Below are 24618 nucleotides of genomic sequence, written 5' to 3'. Positions count from 1 at the left end.
AGCTCTGGAGCATATGGAATATTTACTCTGTAAGTATTTCTGTATAATAAGCTTTTTCTGTATAATAAGCCTTCTCTAGATTAGGTTTGTGTCAAGGATCCTATCTAGGACAAGCTGTGATTCCTTTATCCATCTGGGCGCTACTCTTCCTAGGATTTACTATCAGGTATAAGAGACAGTTTGCACACCTTGGAGCCACTGTCTCAGGCTGTGCAGGCATCAATAAAGTGGTCTCTTTTGGTTTTAGCCTTTTTTAGTGGGGAAAAAAGGAAGGAAACAAGCTTTTAATGTTGACAAATACAAATTTCATCCCTGCTAATGGAGAGGTAAGCTACCAGTGACAGAGGCAGCAGACTGTGACAGTATTGCAAATCCAGGCTGAGACTGGAGTCAGAAGAGCTTGTGACTCGCAGTAAGAATACTGTCTCCATCTCCAGCTTGCCAGGGACTTGCCCTGTCTCCTTTCAAAAAAGAGCCTGCCTGCCTGCTGTGTGACCTCTATCTCATTTGCTTTCTCATTACCTCAGCACAGTGACTTGCAATCTGTGGCCTGCAGACCCCCTAGGAAAGGCCCAGTGATGCTTTTAAGAGACTTACAGAAGCAAAAGCTAGGCAAGCCTAGCCAGTAGGCTTAAAGTTACTAAACTAAGATGCATGTCTCCACTGGAAAAGTTAATAAGAATTCGTGCTGGAAAAGTCAGAGTTCATATGCTGAAATCTAATGACTTGTTTAACTTTGGGTTAGAAAATTTCACTAAGACTAAAAGACCATCAAAGTTAATAAAGCCAGCTACAGTGTACCTGTGCATGGTAAGTGTGTCTCAATCTCATTTAATTTTCAACAGAATTGAGAGGCCATTAAATTTCTTTCTGAAGAAAAATTGCAAGGCCCCAAAACAGCAACCTTTTTCAGTAACAATACGTCACTGGCGTGCCAAGCCTGAAACCACCTAGGAAAACATGTACCGCTGAACAGTTTTTATTCCCTTTCCCTGGCTGCAGTCTTGCCTGTGGAGTGTCTTGACTTTTGTATAGTATAGCATTTGCATGCTACCATGACCAAAAAACCTTCCTGGAACAGATTCAGCATTGAACATAATTAGAGCTGTGCTACAATCACAGTGTAGTTTCCTCAGACGAAAGCTGGTGACAAGAGAGGCACCTTGCTGGCACCTGTTTTAATGCAGCGAAGAGCTTTACTTCAGTTGAAATACATCTGACAAAAATTCGTCAGGAGGCAAGCTGGACCAGCCAACCAAAAATAGCACCACCACAGTGGTGTATTTTAGAATTGAAGCTTCTATGACCCTTTACTGAAAGTTTCTCAATAGTCTTTGAAGTTCTTTTGCTAGTGTGGAAGACAATTTAGATGACGATGATGAAAGAAGCATGGTGACATCTAGACACTTCATGAGTCCTGTAACTTTAAATCTGAGAACAGCTGAGGCTGCTCTTATTTCTTTGATCATTTGGCTATGGTCAGGCAATTTTAATTTCATCACATCATCATGGAGCCTTTGACACAACTGAACACAGAAGAGATGTTTACTTATCTACAGTATCTTTATGGGTGGGATGATATATTTTTCCCCACAATGATCCATTGGTTATTTTCAGGGAGGAGCAACTCCATTATGTAATTACTCGTTCTTTAGGGCACTAGCACATAGGTCTCCATCCCACCCATGTCCTTTCAATTTAACTGGTACTCATGCTCTTCTGGGAAGATAAGGTGCTCGTGTGGGATACCGAGCGCCAGTGCATTGATTACAGAACCTGTTTATCAAACCCAGGTTCTGCTATCTGCTCATTCTCTGAACTGCCTGACCACATTAAGGTCTTGCATGAAAACAGTTCTGGTCATAACAGATGGTGCTAGATGAGCGATAATGATACTCTAGTCCAACATTTCACCTAGTTGGTTTGGAACACTTGTTTTGCTAACACGCACTAATAGTACCAGTAACTACAAAAAGGACAGGAGTGAAAAATCAGATTGTGCATCTTAAGAGTTCATAATTCATGGCTAAAGCCACATTACCAATAAAGCAAATGTTAGCTCTCATGTTATTTTTGCATTACATTGCATAGGACCCATTGTAAATGGAAGTGATTTTTTTCATTTTTTCAAGGCTTTATATTGTGAGCTGTGGTTTTGTATGGTATGTCAAGTGTACTTCTAGTGTTTACGGAGAAGCTGGAAATTAGTCTGATGGTGATGGGCAACAGTTGCTCTGTTCGTATAAGTTTCTTTAAAGATGGATAAGGAGGCATCCCACACAGGGATGGGGTAATTATGCCTTGATGATGATGATCAAACCTGCCTGGAGAAAAGAAGCTGCAGGAGATGGCAGCCTGAAAGTCATGTGAGGAGCTGGCAATATTCAGGTCAAGCAAAGAGAAGCCAGAAACTAGGCCTTGGAAACAATGGAAATAACCTTTTGAGAAATAAATCATGGGAATATTTTTCTGCAGATCTGCCTCTGAGATAGTGAGAATCACAGTTCAAAGCATAGGTTCATCCTTTGAGGACACAGCAGGCAACAAAAGCCTTTTCTTAATTGCTTGCCTGCAAACTCACCAGTATTTTAGGTGGTATTATAATAGAAGTTGTTTTGTTTGGGTTTTCTGTTTGGTTGGTTGTTGGGTTTTAATATTATTATTATTTTAAATAGCCTGTTAGTCTTCTTGGAGGACCATGGTATAGGCAGGCTAATCTCCAAGCTCCAGCTACTTGTGCTGCTTTTGTGTTGACACGAGGAAGTTCAGTGAACCTTGTCCACTCATTCAACAGCTATAAAACAGTGAAGCAGCTTTCTGGAGCTGCCAGGCAACAGGGCTGTCACCACCCCAGTGCCCGAGAAGCCGCGGTGATGAATGTCATGGCTGTATAGCATCTTCAACTCACAATGTGCTCTTTTCTGCCCTTCAGGTCACAACACTGAGTGCACTGGCCAAGATTGTTACTTGGGTCTCTGGCAGTGACTCCTTCCTATGCTGCCTAGTTGGTGGCTCATGCAATCTGGCCTTCCCTACAGCTATTAATTTACACTTCACTCATTCTCATCTCATGAGTTTTATTCCCCCTTCTCACACTTCTGAGTAAAGTATATCTGGATATGCATAACAATTTTTTTTCCTTATCTCCCAAATTGACACAAAATAATTCATTTTCAATTAACAGGATATCATCAACAAATCTCTCTCCACCAGTCCACAGATCAACAGCAGCAGGTAATGTCAGGATAGAACCCTGAAGCCAAAGCTGTTCCCATTCCAGGTAGTTGTTGACTTTACTAAGTTTATTTCCCTTATTTCTATACAGATCCTGTTCACTCGGGGGACCTAATCCCCTATGCCTGATCCTTAACTGAGAGCAGTGAGGTGTACACTGCTACTCTACTCCAGCTTCAGAAGTGATGGCACTCCTCTGAGCTAGCTCCTAAACGACATGCATGAACAACAGTTGTGGGAAGACGTGCACAGAACAGCTTTTCTGATGGCTGTTTTTCACACACCTTTGGATGCTACAAAAAGCTGACTGGTTGAGACTCTTCCAAGTATGACTATCTGAGTAAGAGATCATCAAGTCTGACTAAGTGATCATCGAGTCTGACTCAGTGTACTGCCCAGGTTTAACGAGATAGGAGTGCTGTGCTGGAATTGCTTGCAGGTTGAAGGCTGTGTACCCCATAGCACTATTTCCTTCGGTGACCAGGACTATCTGTCTGACCAAGAAGTGGTGGAACAGAAACCAGCCATCAGCTGATTCTGAAATCTGGGACCGCTGACTCTGATGGAACACAACCTCACCTTGCTAGAACATGAAGGCATGCAAATGTTATGGTGTGGTCAGTGATATAGAAGTTGCTGACAGATCACAGGTACTTGATCTGGTCTATTACCTAAAAATTTATCAGTGTAGAATTTGAACTATGCCTGGACTTTATTAAGACAACAACAGCATAAAAAAAATCTGATTTTTTTGCTTAATCAAATTGTATTCACATAGCTTTGGTAGTTGCTGTGGTCGTAATGGTCATAATTAAACTTTCCATGGAACATGAGGTGCAGAACTCAGAACTCCTCTTATTCCTGAACAAGAATCACATAATTTCCAAAGTTTTCAATTGACTTTGGAGCCACAGCAGTTGTAGTTAGTGGCTAGTAATTCGTAGCCTTTGGGATACTAATGCCTGTTAGGCCACTGGCATTACATGCCCATCCTTAGTCTTGTTTGAAAGTAGACTTTGAGAAAGCTGAGCAGATCAAGTGCCGAGCACACTGGGAAACTGGTAGAAAGCTTGAAACTGATAGCAATGCTTTGAAGCATGTGTGGAAGCAAGAAAGAGTATGGAATAGGCAGGAAAATAATTATGTCCTCCTCCTCACTGTGAATAAAAGACTGAGAACAATAGCAGCCTAGAAAGGAGGCTAAGAAAGTCATTGGGAAGCTTTAATAATGCTATGATCCAAGCAGGAATATAAGTTGGGAAAAATAAGCTTCACAAAGCAGCTACCAGCTGAGAAATGAGCCTTGCCAAACATTTAATGTGTAATAAATATGGCACAATTTGGCAGCAGTGGAGTTCATGTGATTCCTGAAATAACATACATCTGATTTAAAAACAAAGTCATCATGAAAAAGGACCCTTTTACAAGTAAAGACAGCTGTAGAACTGGAGAAAGCACATCTCCCAAGAAAATGTAGCAGCTAAAAAAAATGAAGTGTGTTTAATTTACAATTCATTCAACAATATAGAGAAAGTCATATTGAGAAGCCCAGTGTGCAGCATTCTCCAGCACAAATGGTTTGGAACTTAAGTAGTCACATGTACTCATGGGAGTATGACTGGATTATACAAATACTATTCACATACACAAAAATTGGAAATTGTGGATAAAAGGAAAATTTCAAGATAGGCCCACAAGCTGGGAGTGAGATAATCACAACATTAAAGACAAATATTGGATTGCTCAGTACATTGTATTGTAGGCCTACATAAACTGATACAGAAAATCCATAGGAATAGATATTACATAAAATCATGAAAGAAACCCAAAACATAAAATCATGAGGACCTTTTGTGCCTCGGCTAAAAATTCAAGTTCAGAATTCTAATGAACAAACAATTCTAAATTATCACACAAACATAAAGATTTTTATCACACAAACATAAAGATTTAGGCGGGAAAGGACCTTTGGTTCTCTACTTCAATCCCCTGCTCAGAACAAGGCTGACTTCAAAGCCAGATTGGGGTGGCTTAGGGCCTTGTCTATTGAAAGCAAAATGGAAGAGGAAAGCATAATTCCTCATCACAATCTGTCCACAGCTGATGCAATTATCTTTGAAAGCAAATTAGTGATTAATAACTTTCTATAATGTCATTTTACAAACTGCCAAGAAGCAGTGCCACTATGCCTGATAAGTGAATTTGTTCATGATTGGATTTGAGAGGTCCTTTTTGAAGTTTCAGTGGTATCTGAAACCAGTTCAGGTAGCTAGGCTGTTTGTGCAGCATGAGGAGTCTTAAAGAAATGTGAGAGCAAGCAAATTCTGTACTCCTGACACCTTCAAAGTGGCCATCATTGGCTCTCTAATGTATGTTAAAAGATGGAAATCTACCACTAGTACTGTAACACACCACTCTATGCCCACCTGGTGTTGCTGTGGCAGAACATCAAAGCCAAAGAAGAATTATCAGGGAATATGTTAGAGGAGGGGGGTGGTGGGTGGTAAGGTAGATAAAAGGGGGTTGTAGGAGCTACAGTCTGCTTCTTTAAAAGCCTAGTTTCCAATAGTAGCCTAAAGTGAATGAAACCCTTTCTAAATAGAGCTACTACAAAGCAAGCTACCACAAATCTTTTATAAACAAAACTCTACACTTTACTGAAAGTACAGAGACTTTCACTCAAAGACCACCCTTAAGCTTAGGCAAGATGCTGGCTAATGTGCAGAAGTTCTGAACTACTGAAGCACAGTCCAAAACTGAGTGGTGTTCTCAGGCTGAGCCCATGTGTTAATTGTCTGCCCTGGATACAGCCACGGTCTGACCATGAAACAACCACACCTGGCAAGCCACTTCATCCTCTGCCATTGGCTACAAGTGAGGAGAAAACAAAGGTCTAGTTCTGCCTCCACAAACTTAGCCAGCCTCTTCTGGGCTATGCCTCGGGGGCCTTGTCCATATAAAGCATGAAAATTCCCCAGAGCAAATTCCTCCTCTGTGCGATAAGTATATTGACACAAATCCAGCTCACTGATGGGAGATCTCCAGCATCTGAGGTTAGGTACAAGTAGCAGTGTTACATGACGTACACCCTTCAGCTCTGTGTGCAACACAGCTCAGACGTTTCCAGCCTGTTACTAATCAACCTAGTCAGATTATTCAGTACTAATCTTGGCTCTTTTTTTTTGTCAAAAAATGTTCTGAATTAATTTCCGTTCTTTTTTGAACTTACTTAATTCTTCATTTGGAAGGAATGGTTTCAGAAACACCTGTTCAAAGTTCTCATTACAAGAGAATCAGCCATTGTTCCCTTTTTGCTTGTGGCAATTTGTTGGACTTCCACCTAACAGTTATTGGGAAATTATGTAATTAGACAAATCTCCTCAAAAGACTTGCTCATGAGAAGTCAATGAATCTATTCTTCATCCTCTGTTGTTTTATCAGTCATCCATATCCTGATCTGTTAGTTTTGATTTCTCTCAGGCAATGTTACGCCTAATTTTTAAAAATTTTCAGTTACAATTAAATTGTGAAAATACATATTTTAGAAAGCAAATGTAGCACAAGCAGAAGGATTTGCCAACTCCTCACACTGCTCTGAACATACTGTGCAACACTGAGATGTTCTGTAATAAAGGTTTTATTTTCTTTCTATCAGATTTTGGTTTTAGAACACACTTTTCAGCTGTTTTCGTCAATCTTTTCAAGAGGCAAACTTCATCCTGAACATGCCTGGAGCCTAGAATTGGGGTTAAATTACTACACAGAGAGTTGATGAGACAACAAAGCGAACAATGGGCAAAACATGATCTACATGTATGTCTCACAAGGGCACCTGTTTTGAGCAGGGTATAATAATACTACTAATAATAACCAAAACAGCTTTACTAATGAAACAAATGCAGTTATGCCAGTACAGGAGAACCTCACTGTCTGCCTCTACTTCACCCAGCAATGCTGCTGGGAAGGAGGAGGAGGCTGGGGTGGATATAAGCCAGCCACAGCACATTACAGAGGAAAGTTACGGAAATGAGTTAGGAACAGGCTCTACCCAGGTCTACTTTAGAGCAGGAAGGGTGAAGACTCTCCTTTAGAAAGCTTGGGACTTGCTACAAACACAAGAGCACGGATGAGGAACTGAAACTGTGTATTTACATACACGCTAACTACCACAGCATAGTCCCTAAATTCCCTTTTCTTTGTGCCTTCCTTCCACCACTCCCACAGCACCGCTGCTACAGAGGAAACCACCTTCACTGATGTAGGTTGTGACACCAGAGGGACTGCCTAACTATGCTTCCTACAAAATAGATGTACTTGCACAAAAATAGCTGAGAGTTCAGCTGTCTTTCAGGAGTTGTTGCATTGTTTCAGTGGTTTCAGGAGTACATTTTGAAGCACTTCCATCAACTCAGTTCTACAGTCACAAAACAAAGGGTAATTCCTCTCTCATTGTCAGCTGTGTGGACCAAACACCACAGCTTGGTGTAAAGTCTGAGAATCTTGCAGCCCACCCACACAGGCAGATTGCTGCCCCATGAGTTAACAGTTATTTCTTCAGTCAGCTGCTGAATTAAAAAACCTATAATGTGTTTCTAATTTCTTGAGGGACTGACACAGAAATACTTTTGTTCTGCCTATTTTCCTGGGGGAAAAAAAAAGACATGAGATTTATGTGCAGCATGACAGAATGAAAAACTGGGGGATGATTTGATTTTTTAGTTCTTCTTCATTGCTTTATTACTTCATGGAAACAGTATATTTCAAGAATATATTTAATCATACTGGAAGTCAACAGGCATCAGTCCTTAAAAAGCTGACTAGGGGTGAGGCTGCACAGGTGAATGGAGAGAGACTTAAAAAGCCTAAAATGTCCAGGAGGGGGTGGAGCTTCAGAAGCTCACTTTCTAGAAGCAGGGTGAAATTTCAACATGGATCATATTTTTCCATCATTTGGTACTGCCAGTGGCTCCCCTTCCTTGAATGTGGATACTCACCCCTACTTCCGGAGGGTCGGGAAGCCAGCCCAGTTCACCCTGTGCGGTGCTTGTGTCAAGTAGATCCACTGAAAACCAGGAGGGAAAAGACAAATCGGTGATCCAACTCATATGGCCCACGGAATGGTTGCATCCTCGTTTTGTCAAAGAAGGTAAAGCCTGCATTTCCTCTCTCAACCCCCCCATCCTTTGAAACCTTTCACGTTCAAAAAGCACGACTATAGGAGGGACGGAAAGATACGAGACAGAGCAGATAGACAGGAGTTAAAGGTTTTTACTAATATATGAGATCCCCTCCTATACACATCCGAAAAACTCAACCCTGACAAATTTTATCACTTCCTAAAACTGTCCCAAAAAGGAAGAAGGAGGCTGAAGCCTATTCAAATGGGTACCCGGCATTAGCAGCTGAACATATCTTTCCTTGAAATAGGAAGGCAGCAAACTAAATGGCTGAAGAGGAAGGCAATCAAATAAATTACCAACACAAAAGATCAATCAGTGTCGCCTGGAGGGACTATTCAGTACTTGAAACACAGTGGGAAAGTACGGAGGCAGTGTGAAGTTGTAGAAGGGACTTTCCATTGTCACAGTACCCAAAAGCCCGGAGATGCATCACTTGTGCAAATTGATGAGCCCCCTACTTCTAACTCAGACTGTCCACCAGCTGACGATGGCCTAGAAATCGTTTAACCCCCTCCCAACCTTCCGACTTTTTTGTCCGGGACATCAAGAGAGAGTAATGGCTCCGGCCATAGCATGGTCACCTCCTGCGGAATTGCACGGCTGCTTTAAGCCTTCCTCCTGGAGTCGTGTGACAAAGGAGAAAATCATTGGTATGCTCATTTTTAGCCATCAAAGGAATTTGAAAACGCGATCACAGTTTGGCCTAAAGTCTTGCTCTGAAGACACGTTTAAAAATGTGTCACTTTGTAGGCAAACATTGAGAAAGCAGAGGAGTTGGAATAAGACACACTGTGGGATGTGCAGCTTCGTGCCTGCCTTTGGGTCTGCCTGTGATGCCAGAACAGACTACTGGTTTCTGTGCACCTATCGAAGTCCCAGCTTGGGAACACAGGAAACAGGAAAAATTCTTTGGATTCCCTTTTAGATTCCTGTGGGTGTATTCAGAGGGGTCGTTTCTGAACATCTCAGAAAAGAATCTGGGGGTGAAAGGTAGGAGTGGGGAGATTTTTAAATGGCATTTAAATAACCAGGTTTCCTCCCCCTCATCTGACTGTTTTACAAATACTCCCTGCCAACTATAAGTAATAGTGTAAAGTGCAGATCAGCAAGAGTCCTGTGGAATGAGGAAGCAGGCTGTGGGCCCAGAATCAGAGATAAGAGGGATTGCGCTGCTGTTCTCACCTCTGAAACACCCTTTCAGGATTGGGAGAAGGGAAAAGCAGGAATCCAGGTTTTGCAAGTTCGAAGTGCTCACAGTATGGTCATATGGCAAAACCTTCCTAGCTATAGAATCCCTGTCCAGACAAGGCTCCTCATTCACTTCCCCTCTAGTCTCAATCTCTTTATTTGAGATCATATTCTTTTGTGGTTAGCTCCAAAAGCTCAGAGGGTGAGGTAGTGTGTCCTGCCAGAACCATCACCCAGATAACATCTATGCCATCCCATCCTCTTCAGGACTGAAGCAGCAATGTGGTAGTGAGAGGGACTGCATGGAAAGCTCTAGCAGAGCAAGGGGAAAGGAACTTGGAAGTGGCCAGGACAGGAACCTGCCAGAGCCCTTATGCCACATGCTCTGCACTGCCAGCAATGGCAGCTCCTTCAGCTGCTGAGTGCCCACTGGAGGGACAAAGTGCATTGCCAAGAAGTACTTCTCAAAGTGAATCCCACAACAGGGATTCTCCATGGAAAGGATTATTGAGTCAGTAAGACGACAGAAGCAGAGGAATAAAGTCCTCAGGGACTACTAACTGTCTGGTCCACAGCTTTGCTGCTAGGAGTCTCACGTGGCTGTCCAGCCACAGGGGAGGAGGTGTCCCCAAAAAGAAGAAAGGCTTCAGATAAGAGAGGACGCCTGGAAAATGAGCTGTTTCCCTGACAGACAAGTTAAGGAAGAGTGGATCACAGACACAGCCCAAATGAGATGGCTGAGATAGGGGAGAAGCGGGCAGACAGGTCCCTGACTGTTACTGCCAACTACTGGTCACACGCTTCTGGAGACCGAAGTCTGCGCGGTGCCACCCGGTATTACTTCTCACCCAGGCTGCCTTCTCCACTGCGTCTGCCAGCTGCATCCATCACGTAGCTGGATGCTCAGTGGAAACGTGCTTGTCAAGGACCCTTTAAAAGATCACTATGCACTCGCAGAATCAGAGCTGAGCCCATGGCTGAATTGCCAGTTATGACAAAGTCCCCTCAATCCAGAGCCTTGAGAAGCGAAGGAGGACTGTCCTTGGGATGGAAAAGCCCCAACACCTCTTGCTGTACAAAACAGACGTCCCTAGCAGAAACTGACTGCAGGAGGAGGTAGGAAACAGAGCCGAGATTTACACTTCCCTCACCTCTCTATTAAAAGTTCTTTTTCAACTGCCCTCTTTTCCATTCTCCCACGTTTCATAACCACTGTGCGACTACCAAGATGGAAGGAAAAAAAAAATCACTACATTTAATAAAAGGGAGTAAGTGGTACAGGGAAGGGAAACATGGAAGCTCAAAGAGGTGGAAGAGGAAATTTTAAAGCCCAGCTCCGTCTTCCAGGAGTAGGGTAGATCAAAGACTCCGATAAAATGACTGTCCGCTTGCTCACAAGGGTTAACTCCTAGGAGGGCTTCCTGAGGAAACTGCGGGGGTGTTGCCAGAGGAGGGGAGAAACTTTCTGAGTTTGTGTTTAAACTTGTTATCTGCAAGGCCCGTGTTTGAGGGGAACAGGGGCAGAATTCTCTTGGATCACTGGATATGCCGAGGCATTTGTGCTTCAGCTAGGAGGAGGTGAAGGAGGGCGAGAACATACCTGGGCTCGTTCACTGAGCCACCGAGATTCGGATGGGATTTGCCCGGCCATGGTCCCCTCACCCCCGGCTGCCCTTCCCTGACCCCCCAGTCCCTCGGAGGTGTCCCTGGAGCCCCAGACGCGTGGGCCAGGTCCCGTTCCCTGCCCTTAGCGAGGTCGCTCTCGCTGCGCGCCCCAGCCCAGCCCTGCAGGCAGAGGGACCGGCGGCGGGTCCCACGCTTACCTTCTTTGCCGTGCGCTTCGGGAGGAAGGAGAGCCCAGAGGAGAAGGAGCCCGAGGGAGAGCTCCATCCCGCCGCTGCAGGTGCTCAGCCCCAGGCTGGCCGGAGAGGGGGCCCGGCTCGCAGCCCCCGCCGGCTCCGGCCTCCGTGCCCGGGCTGCTGCGGGCAGCGCATGGGCCTCTCCCGCAGCCTCCCGAGCGCGGCGCGCACGTTGCACAAGCGCCCGCCTGGCCCACGGTGGTGATGAAAGATCAAGGCGAGTGGGTGGAGAAGCCTTACTGCCTTTACCTGTTCTAAGGGGCTGGTCACAGACTTCCCATCTGGCAGGCAAATAAACCCACCTTAAAGGCAGCCACCTCTTTCCTGGGAGCCTCCCTCCACCTTTGCTCCACTCCCGTAAGAGGCTCCCGATTGCCACCTCCTGGGCAGCCCTCGCCATCCTTCCCGCTCCCGCCGGCCCCGGCGATGGCTTTAAACTGAAATTTTAGGAAGAAATTCTTCAGTGTGGTGCACTACTGGAACAGGTTGCCCAGAGAGGTTGTTGCTATTCCATCCCTGGAAGTGTTCAAGGCCAGGCTGGATGGGGCCCTGGTCTAGTGGAAGGTCTAGTTCCAACCCCCATGGCAGGGCAGCTGGAAATAGATGATCTTCCAGGTCTCTGCCAAGCCAAGCCATTCTGTGATTCTGTGATCTGTGATAATGGGGCTAAAACCACTGAGCCATCCTCACAGAATATGTTTAGGAAATCCATCTGCACACGGGAACAGCGGCCTGTTTTATTCCCAAGTATGTCACAGACCAACAGCGATACCATTTTGTCTGGCAGAATTGCTGTTTTTTATTTAGTATGCTCCTCTGCATTGATGGACAGCACCAGCTTTTCAGCAAAAAAAGAAATCATGGGAGAGGAATCAAACTAGAAGAATTCTTTCTCTGTGTAGGAAGACCTCATGGGACTTTTCGTTTTCTTCCTGCGGGACATAAATGTGAAAGAACTTGCCTTTGTTCTGTCTCTTCTGGCATTCATCAAGGATGGTACTCCCACCCATACACAGCTATTACACCCCTCCCCATAAAATACAGATGGTATTATTGCACTTACACTTGCTGTACGGCTGCATTCCTCCTGCTCTCTTCCTCCTCCTCCCCAAGGAAGGCTAAAGAAAGGACCTTGTCAGGTTGCTTAGAGGCTGGGGGATCTCCACCCTTGGAGATGTTCCAGATTTGCCAGGACACAGCCATGAACAACATAACCACCTCTGGAGTCAGCCCTGCTCTGAGCAGCATTTGGGACTGTGGACTCTCTGAGGGCCCTTGCATCTAATCTTTCAGTGAATCCTGTGGTTCTCAAACCATACATCTTGAGAAAGCAAGATCTATCCCAAGGTGTCTGAACATAGGCAAGAGAAATTTCATAACAAATGGTTACAATACTAAGCTTTAAATTTTACGTAGCACATAAAGTAAAATATAGGTGAAAATAATTCAAATTAAATGGCATTCAGAGTAGTTGTACCTTATTTTTTTACAGTTTAATCCTGTCTAAAGTTCTCTTTATCAGTCCACAGTGCTAAATCTCAAATTTTTATGCCTGTATTTCCCCCACAATTGAATGACTCCCATTGCAGGAGTCATAAAAGATTTTTTGGTCTTCAGCCCATACCTTGAGTTTGTGCTGGAGGAATGTGTCCATTTAGGGCTTTATTTGTACAGTTCTGTGCCTTCAGTCTGTGATGTAGCAGTGGGGCAGACAGACCCACAGCTAACTTCTCTGTGATGGGATGACACAGGCAAGGCCTAAATAGATGTGAAATGGGGAAGAACCATTTGCAACTGAAGGATAAGGCTCTAGGGCAGGCCAGGAGCTCACATCCTTCCTCAGGAAAAAAAAAAAAATCAGTGTCAAGGCCTGACATTTGGTTCCTCAGGGCTACCAGAGTTTGTATCTGTGAAATCCCAGAAGTGACAAGTTCTGGAGTGAAGAGCCTTGGGATGCTCTCCATTTTGCTGGTGTGCAGATACACAGAAATTTGATCTAAGGAGTAGGCAGGAAGCAATTTACTAGGGCTTACTGGAGAACGTGGCCTAAAAAAAATTACTTTCTTTTTCTCCCCCTTGTAGTGTGGGCAGACGAGGATCAGCAGTTGGGGTTTTCCAGATAATGGTGGTCAGAAATCGTATTTATTGCTTTGTGGTTTTTCAGACTGGAGATCACCTGGTGTAGCTCACAGTCAGAATGTGTACAATGACAGTGAAACAAAATACAGTCTAATGTTACAGCAGGATCAGGATCTGAAGAAAATCTATAAACAAGTGGGAGCACACAGAAGTAAAACCACAAAATGAGTAGAACTTTGCTGATACCTGTAAAAGCTCTTCTAGATTGCTTTCCCATGTGTCCTCTGCACCAAAATGTAGATCCAAAGGGAAAAAGAGCGAATATACACAGAGGCTGTAGCCAGAAAAGTGAGTACCACATGTGCATTTTCATATTCAGTATTTCATTGACATTATTATTCTGTTTGTGCATCACAAGCTTGGATTTTGTCTTTGGAAATTGTTGGGCAAAATTAATTCTCTGATGGTAAAAAAACACAAACAAAAACACCAACAACAAACAACTAAAACAAACAAATCCCAAACAAACAACAAATAAGCAAAACTGAAAGAACTTAATTAAAAAAAATCTTTTTATGTCTTGTTTACAATCGTATTCTAGGATTCTATGATTTACATCTCCACAGCCTTTCACTCTCATGGCTTCCCAGTGAGCATCCCATCTCTGACATGCATCTTGGTGTAAGAAGGTAACTCTGTCTTTTCAGCTCACTCTCAGCATGTCCTTGGGCTGATTCTCATCCTCTCTTTCTTGGCCCTCTGAGTATTTCTGAATTGCAGGGCACATTTTTTCCTTCCATTTCCCAGAATCTTGTTTTGAGTATCACTGTGATTAGGTATCCAGCTGGAAAATATCACCACACAACACACCTGGGCTTTCCTCCTACAGCTATGTGGGCTTGTGGTGAGGGAAGTGAGGAGGAAGGCTGTGCACCAGGTCTTGTTTTGATGTGCTGTTGGGAAAGTCAAAGGGCACTCCCAAGGCTGAGTTGGGACGTGCTTCTTTTGAACTGCAGTTCAGACAGAACTGTCTCATATGATTCTTACAAATTGTTTACTGTGTTTGCTGCTCCTCATATTTTAAAATGAGTTTCACCATTGTGCTATTCAATGTCGTTACAGATGATGAATGAAATAAAACCTAGAAATAGTCTTTGGAGTTTCTCACTTGATATGTCTTCCCTAATTATCAAAGCATCCCTTTGGTATTGATAACTTGAATCTGTGCATCCTGAACTGGCTTTCAGTAAGGTATCATAGTAACACAGATGGTCTTCTAGAGGCCTCAAATCCATTTTGCAACAAGCCCCACTTCATTCTAAGGAGGAACCTTCTCTTGTTCTGTGGTCTCTGATTAACTCCTTTTATCCACTGTTTCTATAATTCTAGGAATAATCTAGGACAGCTCTGTAGAGCCTAAGATATGCTCTGTTTGAATGTCTTATTCCCTGTATAAAAATTTGTGCTTTCTGTCCCTTATTCTCATCTGCATGACCACAGTTAAATACTCTAGAGTTTTCATGTTTATCTTAGAAGGTTTTATGGCTCTACTCCACCAGCAATTATCTTAGAATATTTCAAACAGCTGACTTCAGACTGTTTTTCTGCAGAAAATAGACTCCTACCATTTAGTAGCTTAAGCTGTTAAATTAGTTTTGTATACAGACATTTTTCATTCAGAAACTCAGATTTTGTTTTAAATAGATATTTTAAACTCCTATGAAGGAGCACAAGTAGCTCCTCTGGATCACAAAGCAGCCACCCCTATGTTAGAGACCTGAGGATCTGACTGCACAAGTAGTCAAGCTGGTTATCTTTCTCCCTTGAGAAGAAGAACAAGGGCAAGGGAATGAATGAAGTTGATAGAGACAAGGCGTAGATCTGAGTTTTCATACACAGAAGAAGCAGGGGACACTCCCTTATTCTTCCTCACATATATGAGATAAACACCCTTGGAGATGTACAAGCTTTGCTTGAAAGGTCCTGAACAACCTGACACAGTTTTGGTGTTAGCCCTGCAGTGAGCAGGTATTTGGGCTAAAGATCTCGAGTTGTCCCTCCCCACATCAATCTTTTGCTCATTCAGTTCATCATTGGTAGATGAGCAATCACATCTTCCACCAGGAATGTAGACAGTTCCTTACTTGGGCTCCAGTCAAAACAGGAGGGTAGCTTCCCAAATATATCTTCCATCGGACAGAGATGTCATACAGTACATGGACTAGAAGAAGCCCAGTATTCCTGAATAAAACTCCACTTACTTGATCATCAGCAACATACTAATAGGTGTTTCTCTACCTGCTGATGCCCTGGCTGGACACCTGATCAGGCAGGGAAGTGTGTTTGCACTGCTGCCTGAATTGCAGGCTTGCTGGCTTTTGTCTCTGGATAAGCTTATCCTGCCATGGTCTGCCATGCTCTTATTTGGCTTGCAAAACAGGGCTCAGTTAAATTATTACACCATCCTGCAAATGAGGGGGAGGATCTTGTTTTTCCTCAGAAATTACCCGAGATAACTCCCTTGCCGTATTAGCCCAGCTCTGCTCCCCCTCGTGGTCCAGCGGCTGTGGAGCCGCAGAGGTCCCGGCTGCCTCCGGGAGAGCAGCCAAACAGGGCTTCACCCATGCTGAGGTGTGACATTTTGTACAGACAAGAGGAAACCAATGAAAACCAAGTCATAAGAGAATCTGATTCATTCTCCTAAACGTAAAACTTCCCTAAGTGGTACAAATCTGGGTCACAAGAGTTAGTTACTTTCTATTATACTATTGCAGCACATTATATACTTAGAAATCCAAAAGTGCAGTTCTGCACTTAACACTTCTCTTTGACAGCACATTCTTCCTGGGCACCTTTAAAGATATTTATTCATCTTGGTGGCATTAAGATTTCACAAAAGGATTCCGTTTCTCCTTGAGCATTACTAACACAACAGCATATGTGTGATAAACATAAAATCTGACCCAGATAAATTTGATTTCTAGTAGAGAAATGACTGATGACTTATTTCTAGTAGAGAAATGCTGATGATTTATTCCACTACATTATAGAAAAGTAAGATCATAATATTTTTAGTAGTTGAATCAAAGCTCAAAACATAGCAATAGTAACCTCTGCATGGCAAATACATACCTCTCTGTAATTTGTAATTTGTTCATATTTTATAGCCGTTCTTCCCTACTCCTGGATTACTCATGTGCAAGCATGGAAATATGTCACTGATGCTGAAAAGGCTTTACTAAAATACAATAAAAAGCCATACCACTAGTCACTTAGATAGTGTGATTTTAAATGTATTTTTTCTGCTCTTACAGGTGAATGTGTGAGTTAATAAAACTTTTATTTTCTGGGGGTTTTTAACAAATATTTTAAAGTTTTTATGTCTGTTCCCAATATGTTTTTTCAAGATATTTTTATGGTCCTCTTCTTAACAAATTACAGTTGCCTCCACAATCTAAACACAAGAAGTTTGCCCATATTTGTTGCTGTTGTAGCTTGATCCTGATGTTGAAGAGCTGCTGTCCAGTACATGAATGAAATTGTTTCCACTGTTCACTGTGTTACCAAGCAGCATTCTCCCTGAGAGGTTTCAAGGTGGACATCAGGAGAAGGTATTTGAAGCAGACACCTTGCAGGTGGAAAGAGGGCATTGAACGTGTTAAGATCTTCCCAACTCACTGCCAACTCTATTCTCAGTTCAGCCTCCCACTTGATTTTTTGAAACTTGAACTCATTAATTAAATCAAAACATGAAAACTGAAACAAATGCTGAGAGCAACTGTGCAGCAAAACCACAATGAAACACTACACACATTTTAGGAGACCTGATTTTCAGCAGTGACTAGGCTAGAGGCCATATGCTGCTGAGCCATCAGGTCTTCCCTCAACTTTACATGCCAATTTGTAGAACCAGACTGTCTTACATCTTTACATGCCAATTTGTAGAACCAGACTGTCTCACATTCTTGCACTTATGCAGGTAAAGCCAAAGGTACACATTGGGTGGGTATCGACCTTCCCATTCTCACTTTTTCCTGGACTTGCTTGGAAGACAACTGAGCACAATAGGATCTTTAGAGCCAAGAGCTTTAGGTTAGGGATACAGTGCTGGAATTATTAATAACACCTTCAGTCAGCTTTTTGATGTGGAGGTACTTGTAGGGCAAGGTGAAACTAATTCTGAAACCAACCAGCTGGCAGGAGCTTCACCTCATTCTTCAGCTCCACTTTGGTCTCCTGATTAGTTTTTGTCCTATGTTCCTGGTTGCTTCCTGAAACAATCCATTAAAGGAAACTTAAGGCCTGTGCAACAGCTGAGATGATAAATAAAAAGTTTGTAGAAATGTTTCATTCTGTGTAGAAATGTCAGATTATTTAAGTACATTTCTTTCCCATTAGCTTGTTTACAGGGATGTGGACTATATTTGTTTTATATCATATAGGAACCTATCAGATTTTATATGCTGAATACATAATTTCATATAATAGGAAAAAACAACCTCAGAAAGAACTCATCTCTCTTCTTTTGTAAATCTTCTATCCATAAATATCTGCAAGAAAAACTCCTATAGCATTCTACCCTTTATAATAGTAAAATATGTAAATAGTAGAGTAATAACAGTGAATATTGCTCTTTTGGCATGTTCATAATAAACATCAAAAACAGAGGCCTTTTCTTAATAAATAAAATCTTTGACAACTTTTCGCCCTCATGACATTAACATCTATTTTCTAGGTTTGCTACTAAGCCCACATCTATTTCATTTTACAACTCCATTATTGTAAATAGCTGTATTAATTTCACCTTCCTGCTTCAGATCAAAGGATAAAAAAAATCTGTTTAGGTAAAATAGGATTATTTGCAGGTTTTCTAAGCTCTTAAGTAATGTGAAAGAAAGAAAGGCTGGTGGATTCGCTTTCCATGTAAGCCAAAACAGACAGAATGTTATAACATGACTTTGTCAAGGGAAAATAAATACACTGAAATTTCTTCCTAGCTCTTAAAACTGGACTTTTGCCAATTTTTCAACTTTCCTTATCCATAATAGAAGCAAATCCCTCCTTACCCATAATAGAAACAAATCCCCTAAATAAACTTTTTGTATTTATACTCCTAGGAAAATAAGGATTTTCTTTTAACACAAATGCATTTATTTCTTTTAGGAGATTGATTATTTATAGGAACAACTTTTAGGAGATATCTTACCTGGATTGCCAGCAAAGCATATAGTGTGGAAAAAACCCAAAACAAAACAAAAAAAACCAACCAAACAAAAACCAACCAAACAAAACCAAACAAAAAAAAAAACCACCAAGCATTTTTCTCTGGTTTCTCTCAATATTGAGAGGGAGGTTTCACTTGTGTCCTCCCAGTATCACTGGTACTGGTAGTAGCTCTCAAAGAACCACCTTGAAGTATCTCCTTGAGTGGAGGAACCTTTCAGTGGCATGTACCATTCAAGGTGCTGGACCTTGAGTATCCTGAATGCTGCCCAAAGTCTGGGCCATCATCCTCCAAATTCTCTTCATTTTTGAGAACGTGGCTGGCCAGCTGATCCCTGTTAGAGGTTGAACTTTTACAGGCTGGGCTCTGGTGCTCCACCATTGATAAGATCTCTGTTCTCATACAGTGCTTGCTCAGGGCTGCCTTTACGAAATTAATTGCAAGGGTGAATACTCTGTTGTTATGGCTGTGTAAACCATGAAGTGATTCTTAGTGATGTCCTAATTGGTTTCACTGGAAAACTTCACGACATCTATGTTTGCCAGATCTCAGGTCACTGAAAATTTGGGAATGCAAGCATTCCTCTTCCAAGAATGGACAAGACCATTTGTAAAATGCAGGTACCCAGCTGTACTCATTCACTGGGGAGTCTTGAATCCCTATCCAACCCAAAAAACTACAACACCCATGGAAAGATCCTTTCCATGCCCATCTTTGGTTGGAGGTGGAATGTGCATTTGTCAAAATCTGCACTGCCTGACTGGATCCTGCTGTTCCCTATGAAACTCTGAAAATAACTTAGAAATTACTTTTTTTAAATTATTCTGTGCTCATGCCTACATCAGGGATGGTGCTGCCTTACTTCACTTGAGCACTCCCCAGCTCTCAGCACACAGTGTGCTGAGTCAACAGGACTGAAACAGCCACTTGTTGAGTGGAAAAAGGACCTCAGGCAGGTCCAGTCAATTAAAAGATAACAATTTAGAAAGAAAGTGTGTCTGATATCTCTGATACATTGCTGCAGCTCTTACCTCATAAGCTACCCCTCTTCCCACTCTTACCCTGGTGTCCTCTCTACAGATCTATACAGTGCTCAACACAGCTGGCATGGGGTGGGGAGAAAGGGTGCTGTGAACAGGTCTGGGAATACTGGTGGGGTTAGTCTTGGACTAGTGGGTGTGGGAATACTGGTGAGGATGGTCTTGGGCTCTGGGATATCTCCTCACTCTGTTCATCTGCAAGAACATTGGGTAGAAAAAGTGTCTTCTAAGAAAGCCTCCACTGCTTGTTGTACTTCCCACATGTATCTCAGGCTGGGAGTCTAACCTGCCTGCTGTTTAGGTCATGTCATCCCTTCCAAAGGCATCATATGTATCCTTGGGGTGAGGAGAGGTCTGCCCAGGTGCCTCCATTCTGCAGTGGGTGATGAGTAATGTCCTGGTTCAGGGGACAGCCCTGCTATCTTCCCACAGCAGGTCACAGTTATCTCTCTGCTATCCCACGCCCACAGCTGCCAGAAATACGTGAGAGCCTCTGCCAAGGCTTTGAACAGTATTATAAACCTCAGTGTCTTTTTGTCCTTCAGTTTTATTGCCAGGCTTTTGGACATATCAAAACCTCCTAGAAGGCAGGTTAGAAACCTCTGATGCAAAGTCTTGCTAATCTCAAGAAGGACCTCTGGCCACCTCAAGTCCAGCCAACTGCTTGCAGCAGGATTAACTTCAAAGCTTGATTTGATTTGACAGGATTTAGAATTGATGCTTCCTATTTTTCCTGTGCTCATTATAGTTACTTAATAGTATTTGATTCAAAGTACTTCTCTAATGTAATTCTGAAGTACTTCTCTATTAGTACATAGTGTTCTCTCATTGAGACCCTCCCTCTCTCACTTTTAGAAGAGCTGGCAGGTGATTAAAATGTTCACTGCAACTTTGATAATTTTAAATAATGCAGCTAAGTGTTTGCCCACAGAGTAATTAGGTATTCATTGACTTGAGAGCCAATATTCCGTGTTAATGTTTTAGGCAGCCTAGACTCTGAACTTGAAGACAGCTTTTAATGTCAGTTTTAAATTCCACATTTCTCTTTTGTCAGAAGGCTCCAAGTTAATTTCCTTAGTTACAGTGCCAATTTCTTACATTTGTCAAATCCACTTACCATAATTTTTAATGATTGTAGCCCGGAGAAAGCAAATACCACTCTGCTCTCTCAATCTGCTCAAAGAGAGAGTTGAGGGCAGCTGGGGTGCTGAAATTCCTTTGGATTAGACAGAGGGACAGAAGCAAACATTTTAATTTTTTCTCAACTATTTTCTATATAAGAGGTGGGTTCTGAATCATGGGGTCTCTATGGCCTTTAAAGAGACACAGGGAAGGGAAGTATTAAATAAAATAATTAAGTTGGTTCTTTCTCCCCTTCTTCCTGGCCAAAATTGATCTTCTCTAATTTGTCTGAATCATCCCATTCCTCCTACACATAGGAAACTCATATAATAACACTGCTTTGCACCTTTCAGACTCTTATGTCTGCTGCAGTCCAGCCTGTGCTGTAACTCTCACTGGTTTTGCTGAAGAAATTGCAGTAACTGTGGCAGCAGTATTATTACTTTTACAATTACAGAGCTCAACACTCCCCAGGCGTTCATATTTATATGATGCAGTCTTTGCTGGTGAAAGTCACATGATAAAACAAGTATCTTAGCCTTTGTGTTGCCATAGGAACAATCCAAACCTAAAGCATCTCCCTATTAAAGGAAATATGTTTTGCTTCCTGCAAAACAGGCATAGCAAAGTCATACTCTTGTTAGACTGTTGGCATTTTAACTTTCAATATCTAGAATAATTTAAGGTTAGATGAGTTTACACTAACAATCTTTCCATTTGTCATGGGATGCCAGAGTGCAGCCTTCTACTAAATTTGGAGAAAACCACAGCTATTTTAGCCTTCTTTCTGGCCATGAGCTTTCTTCTTCTAACCTTCCTTTAGGCCCCTACAGATTTATTGTGCTGCTAAACTTACCAGTCTAAAATTTGTACTGACTACCCAATTTCTACTGTCATCTTGATAGAAGAATAACAAAAATACTGTAATATTGGTTTATTAGCTTTAAAAATTTTGTGTTGATCTTCTGATTGTGTTGGGATGACTATGAATGTAAGCCTGAATATGTATGTGATCAGAGAAACGAGATCAGTGATAGATCAAAGCTCTTCATCCTCACAACTCACTAAAGCATTTTCCTTTAGATCAAGCGTTATGTTGGGGATTATTTTGAGCAGAGATATATTTTTCTCGTAAATGTAGTGATGCATGTAGAATTCTGCCTGGATATTTGCCTTAGTGAAGCCCATGGTGATCTGGTTATGGGGCTGTTTTACAACAAGCATGTGTTTGTTCTACTAAAATTTACCACACACGCACACATCACAACTCTGATAGTATCCCAGTTCACCTATTTTCTTCCTCCTCAGCATTTTCCTGAGGATCCCTCTGATTTCCTTGCTCCTCAGGCTATAAATGAGGAGATACATGAAAGGAGTAACGTTGGTGTAGACCAGAGACACCACCTTGTCCCGAGCCGGTGAGTAACTAGACTTGGGACGAACGTAGATGAAGGTGGCACAGCCGTAGTGCAGAAAGGTGATGGCCAGGTGTGAGATGCAGGTGGAAAAGGCCTTGCCCCGTCCCGCAGGGGAGGCGACGCCTAACAGAGCCACCGCAATGCAGAGGTACGAGGCCAGGATTAGGAGGAAGGGCAGCAGCAGGAGGAGCACGCAGGCCGCCAGCAGGGGCAGCTCGGCGGCGTAGCCCTGCGCGCAGGCCAGGTGCAGCACGGCGGGCACGTCGCAGAAGAAGTGGTCGATGCGGCCGGACCGACAGAAAGGCAGGCGGAACACGGCCGCCGTCAAGCCCAGGGCGACGGCGAAGGCTCCGAGGGCGCAGGCGAGAGCCAGGCGGAGGCACAGCCGCTCGCCCATCAGGGCCGCGTAGCGCAGGGGCTGGCACACGGCCGCGTAGCGGTCGTAGGCCATGGCGGCCAGCAGGAAGCACTCGGCCCCGCCGAGGGCCACGAAGAGGTGCATCTGTGCGGCACAGCCCAGCACGGAGATGGGGCTGCCGCCCGCCGCCAGGCTCAGCAGCGCCTTGGGCACGATGACTAAAGTGTAGCACAGCTCCACGGCAGAGAGCTGGCCGAGGAAGAAAAGCATGGGGGGACGTGAGGGCTCCATCACCACCGCCATGAAGATCATCGTATTCCCTGCCAGCGTGACCAAATGAACAATGAGAAAGGTGAGGAAGAGCAGGACCCGCAGATGGGGCAGCTCGGAGAAGCCGAGCAGGAGGAACTCCATGGTTGCGCCAGTGCTCGCATTGTCCCTCTCCGCGCAGCCTTCACATGGCATCTGCAGGGGATAAACAGAAGGGAAACAGCTGGATTCGATGCCTGGCAATCAATTCCAGATAGGAAATCATGCTGCATTACTGTAGAACCAGTGTAGTGAAGCTTATTTGGTATGGAGGAAGGTGATTTCATTGAAAAACACCCCAAATTTCAAACCTTATTCCACTCAGCCACAATCTCAGACCCAAATTCTCGCAACCAGAACCAAGGTTCCTGTGCCCACACAATATGCCTAGGATCCTTTGTCACGACATTGGTGACAAAGACCATCAGTCGTTGGGTCTTTATCAATTCCTCAGCGTTGTTCTGAGATTTGTGACCATGTGCAGGTTTTGAACATGCATGAGGTACCCTTTAGCAGTTGACACTGATTAGTCTGACTGAGCTGTCCCACTTTTGAGAGTCTTCATTGGACTCTCCCTCCTGATCTGCGTGTCCTAAGAAGCTGCAGAGGTGTTTGGGTCTTGACAGCCATCAGCTCCTAGGTCTCACAGAAGCTGCTGCTGTTCCTTGTGCTTCTACTCCCAGGCAGACCTGTTAATTCTCTATTCACAGCACTTCTGCAGTCCCCTACATCTGTGTCAGAGATGTGCAAGGACAGCCAGACGGTGAGCTGGAGCTTCTGTGCTACAGCCTGACTCCCATTAGTGGGAATTTGAGGTGTTGTCTGACTGGCTTTTCTCATCTCCACAGGGGGTCTGCCATAAGGTTCAATCTGAAAGAGGATTTCATGATTAGACATGAGGATTCCAGAATTAGGGCTGACATTTTGGCTGCTCACATCTTTATGTTTGGCTCAGCCCTGTGGCATCAGAGTTAAAGTAAACAAACTTCCACTCTCAAAACCAAAGATGTCCATGGCAACATACATACTCTAGAACAGTTTTTTAAGGAAAACACAATGCTAATATCCTGGACTTGGAGACTAAGATCTTGCTTTTCTCAGGAAGAACAGAAATTTCCTAGGAAAGTGGAGTGATACAAAGCTATTTAAGCTGAAAAATCTAGGAAAGATAAGAATGGAGAGAGAGATAGAAAAATAAATTGTTTATACTGGTCATGATTGAACAGAGTTCATTGCTCACGTGTTCATCAATACAGAATTAACCACAAGGAATAACTGCAAGTCTTTCTACACTTTGCCATAAAACAGAAATAAAATCAGAGATTCCTTGAAGACTTCTGCTTATATAAAAATCCCAGCAATATTTAAGTGTGAAACAAACTGGAAAACTGCATAAAATGTCATCAAAGACTAATAGAGGAATGTGAAATTGGTGGAAAAGCTATTAGTGGAGATGAGATTTTCCTGGAAAAAGATGTTTCAAAAAAACTCCAGAAAAAATAATCAGTACAATTGAGGAGGTGAATCTGCTTAAAGCCTACAGACCTTTGCTTTTTTATTTCTTTTGCCCCATGGTTTCCTTGTGATTCAGTATCTCAGTAGCATTC

At 43.1% G+C, this 24618-nt stretch overlaps 2 protein-coding genes across 2 annotated transcripts in view; both read right to left on the bottom strand.

Moving 5' to 3' along the window:
- EPHA1 (EPH receptor A1) overlaps window positions 1–11492 on the bottom strand; it is a 34057-nt gene extending 22565 nt beyond the window's left edge. Inside the window, exons 1-2 of the mRNA XM_038145018.1 lie at window positions 11426–11492; window positions 8229–8296 (exon numbers count right to left, since the gene is read on the bottom strand). Of these exons, the coding sequence (XP_038000946.1) occupies window positions 8229–8296; window positions 11426–11492 (135 nt within the window). The remainder of the gene's footprint in view (window positions 1–8228; window positions 8297–11425) is intronic.
- Window positions 11493–22162: 10670 nt separating this feature from the next.
- Window positions 22163–23167, bottom strand: LOC119703469 (olfactory receptor 10AC1-like). Its single transcript, XM_038143399.1, has one exon. It carries the CDS (start codon window positions 23165–23167, stop codon window positions 22163–22165), a length of 1005 nt encoding a protein of 334 aa, XP_037999327.1.
- Window positions 23168–24618: the final 1451 nt, after the last annotated feature.

Source organism: Motacilla alba, chromosome 1 (assembly GCF_015832195.1).
Source record: "Motacilla alba alba isolate MOTALB_02 chromosome 1, Motacilla_alba_V1.0_pri, whole genome shotgun sequence".
Classification (NCBI taxonomy): Eukaryota; Metazoa; Chordata; class Aves; order Passeriformes; family Motacillidae; genus Motacilla; species Motacilla alba.
The sequence above is the reverse complement of the archived record's forward strand: the minus strand, read 5'-3'. Positions and strand labels throughout refer to the sequence as shown.

What these genes read in the sequence shown, in the direction of transcription:
- LOC119703469 (XM_038143399.1), bottom strand. Translation starts at nt 23,167, where the DNA reads ATGCCATGTGAAGGCTGCGCGGAGAGGGACAATGCGAGCACTGGCGCA.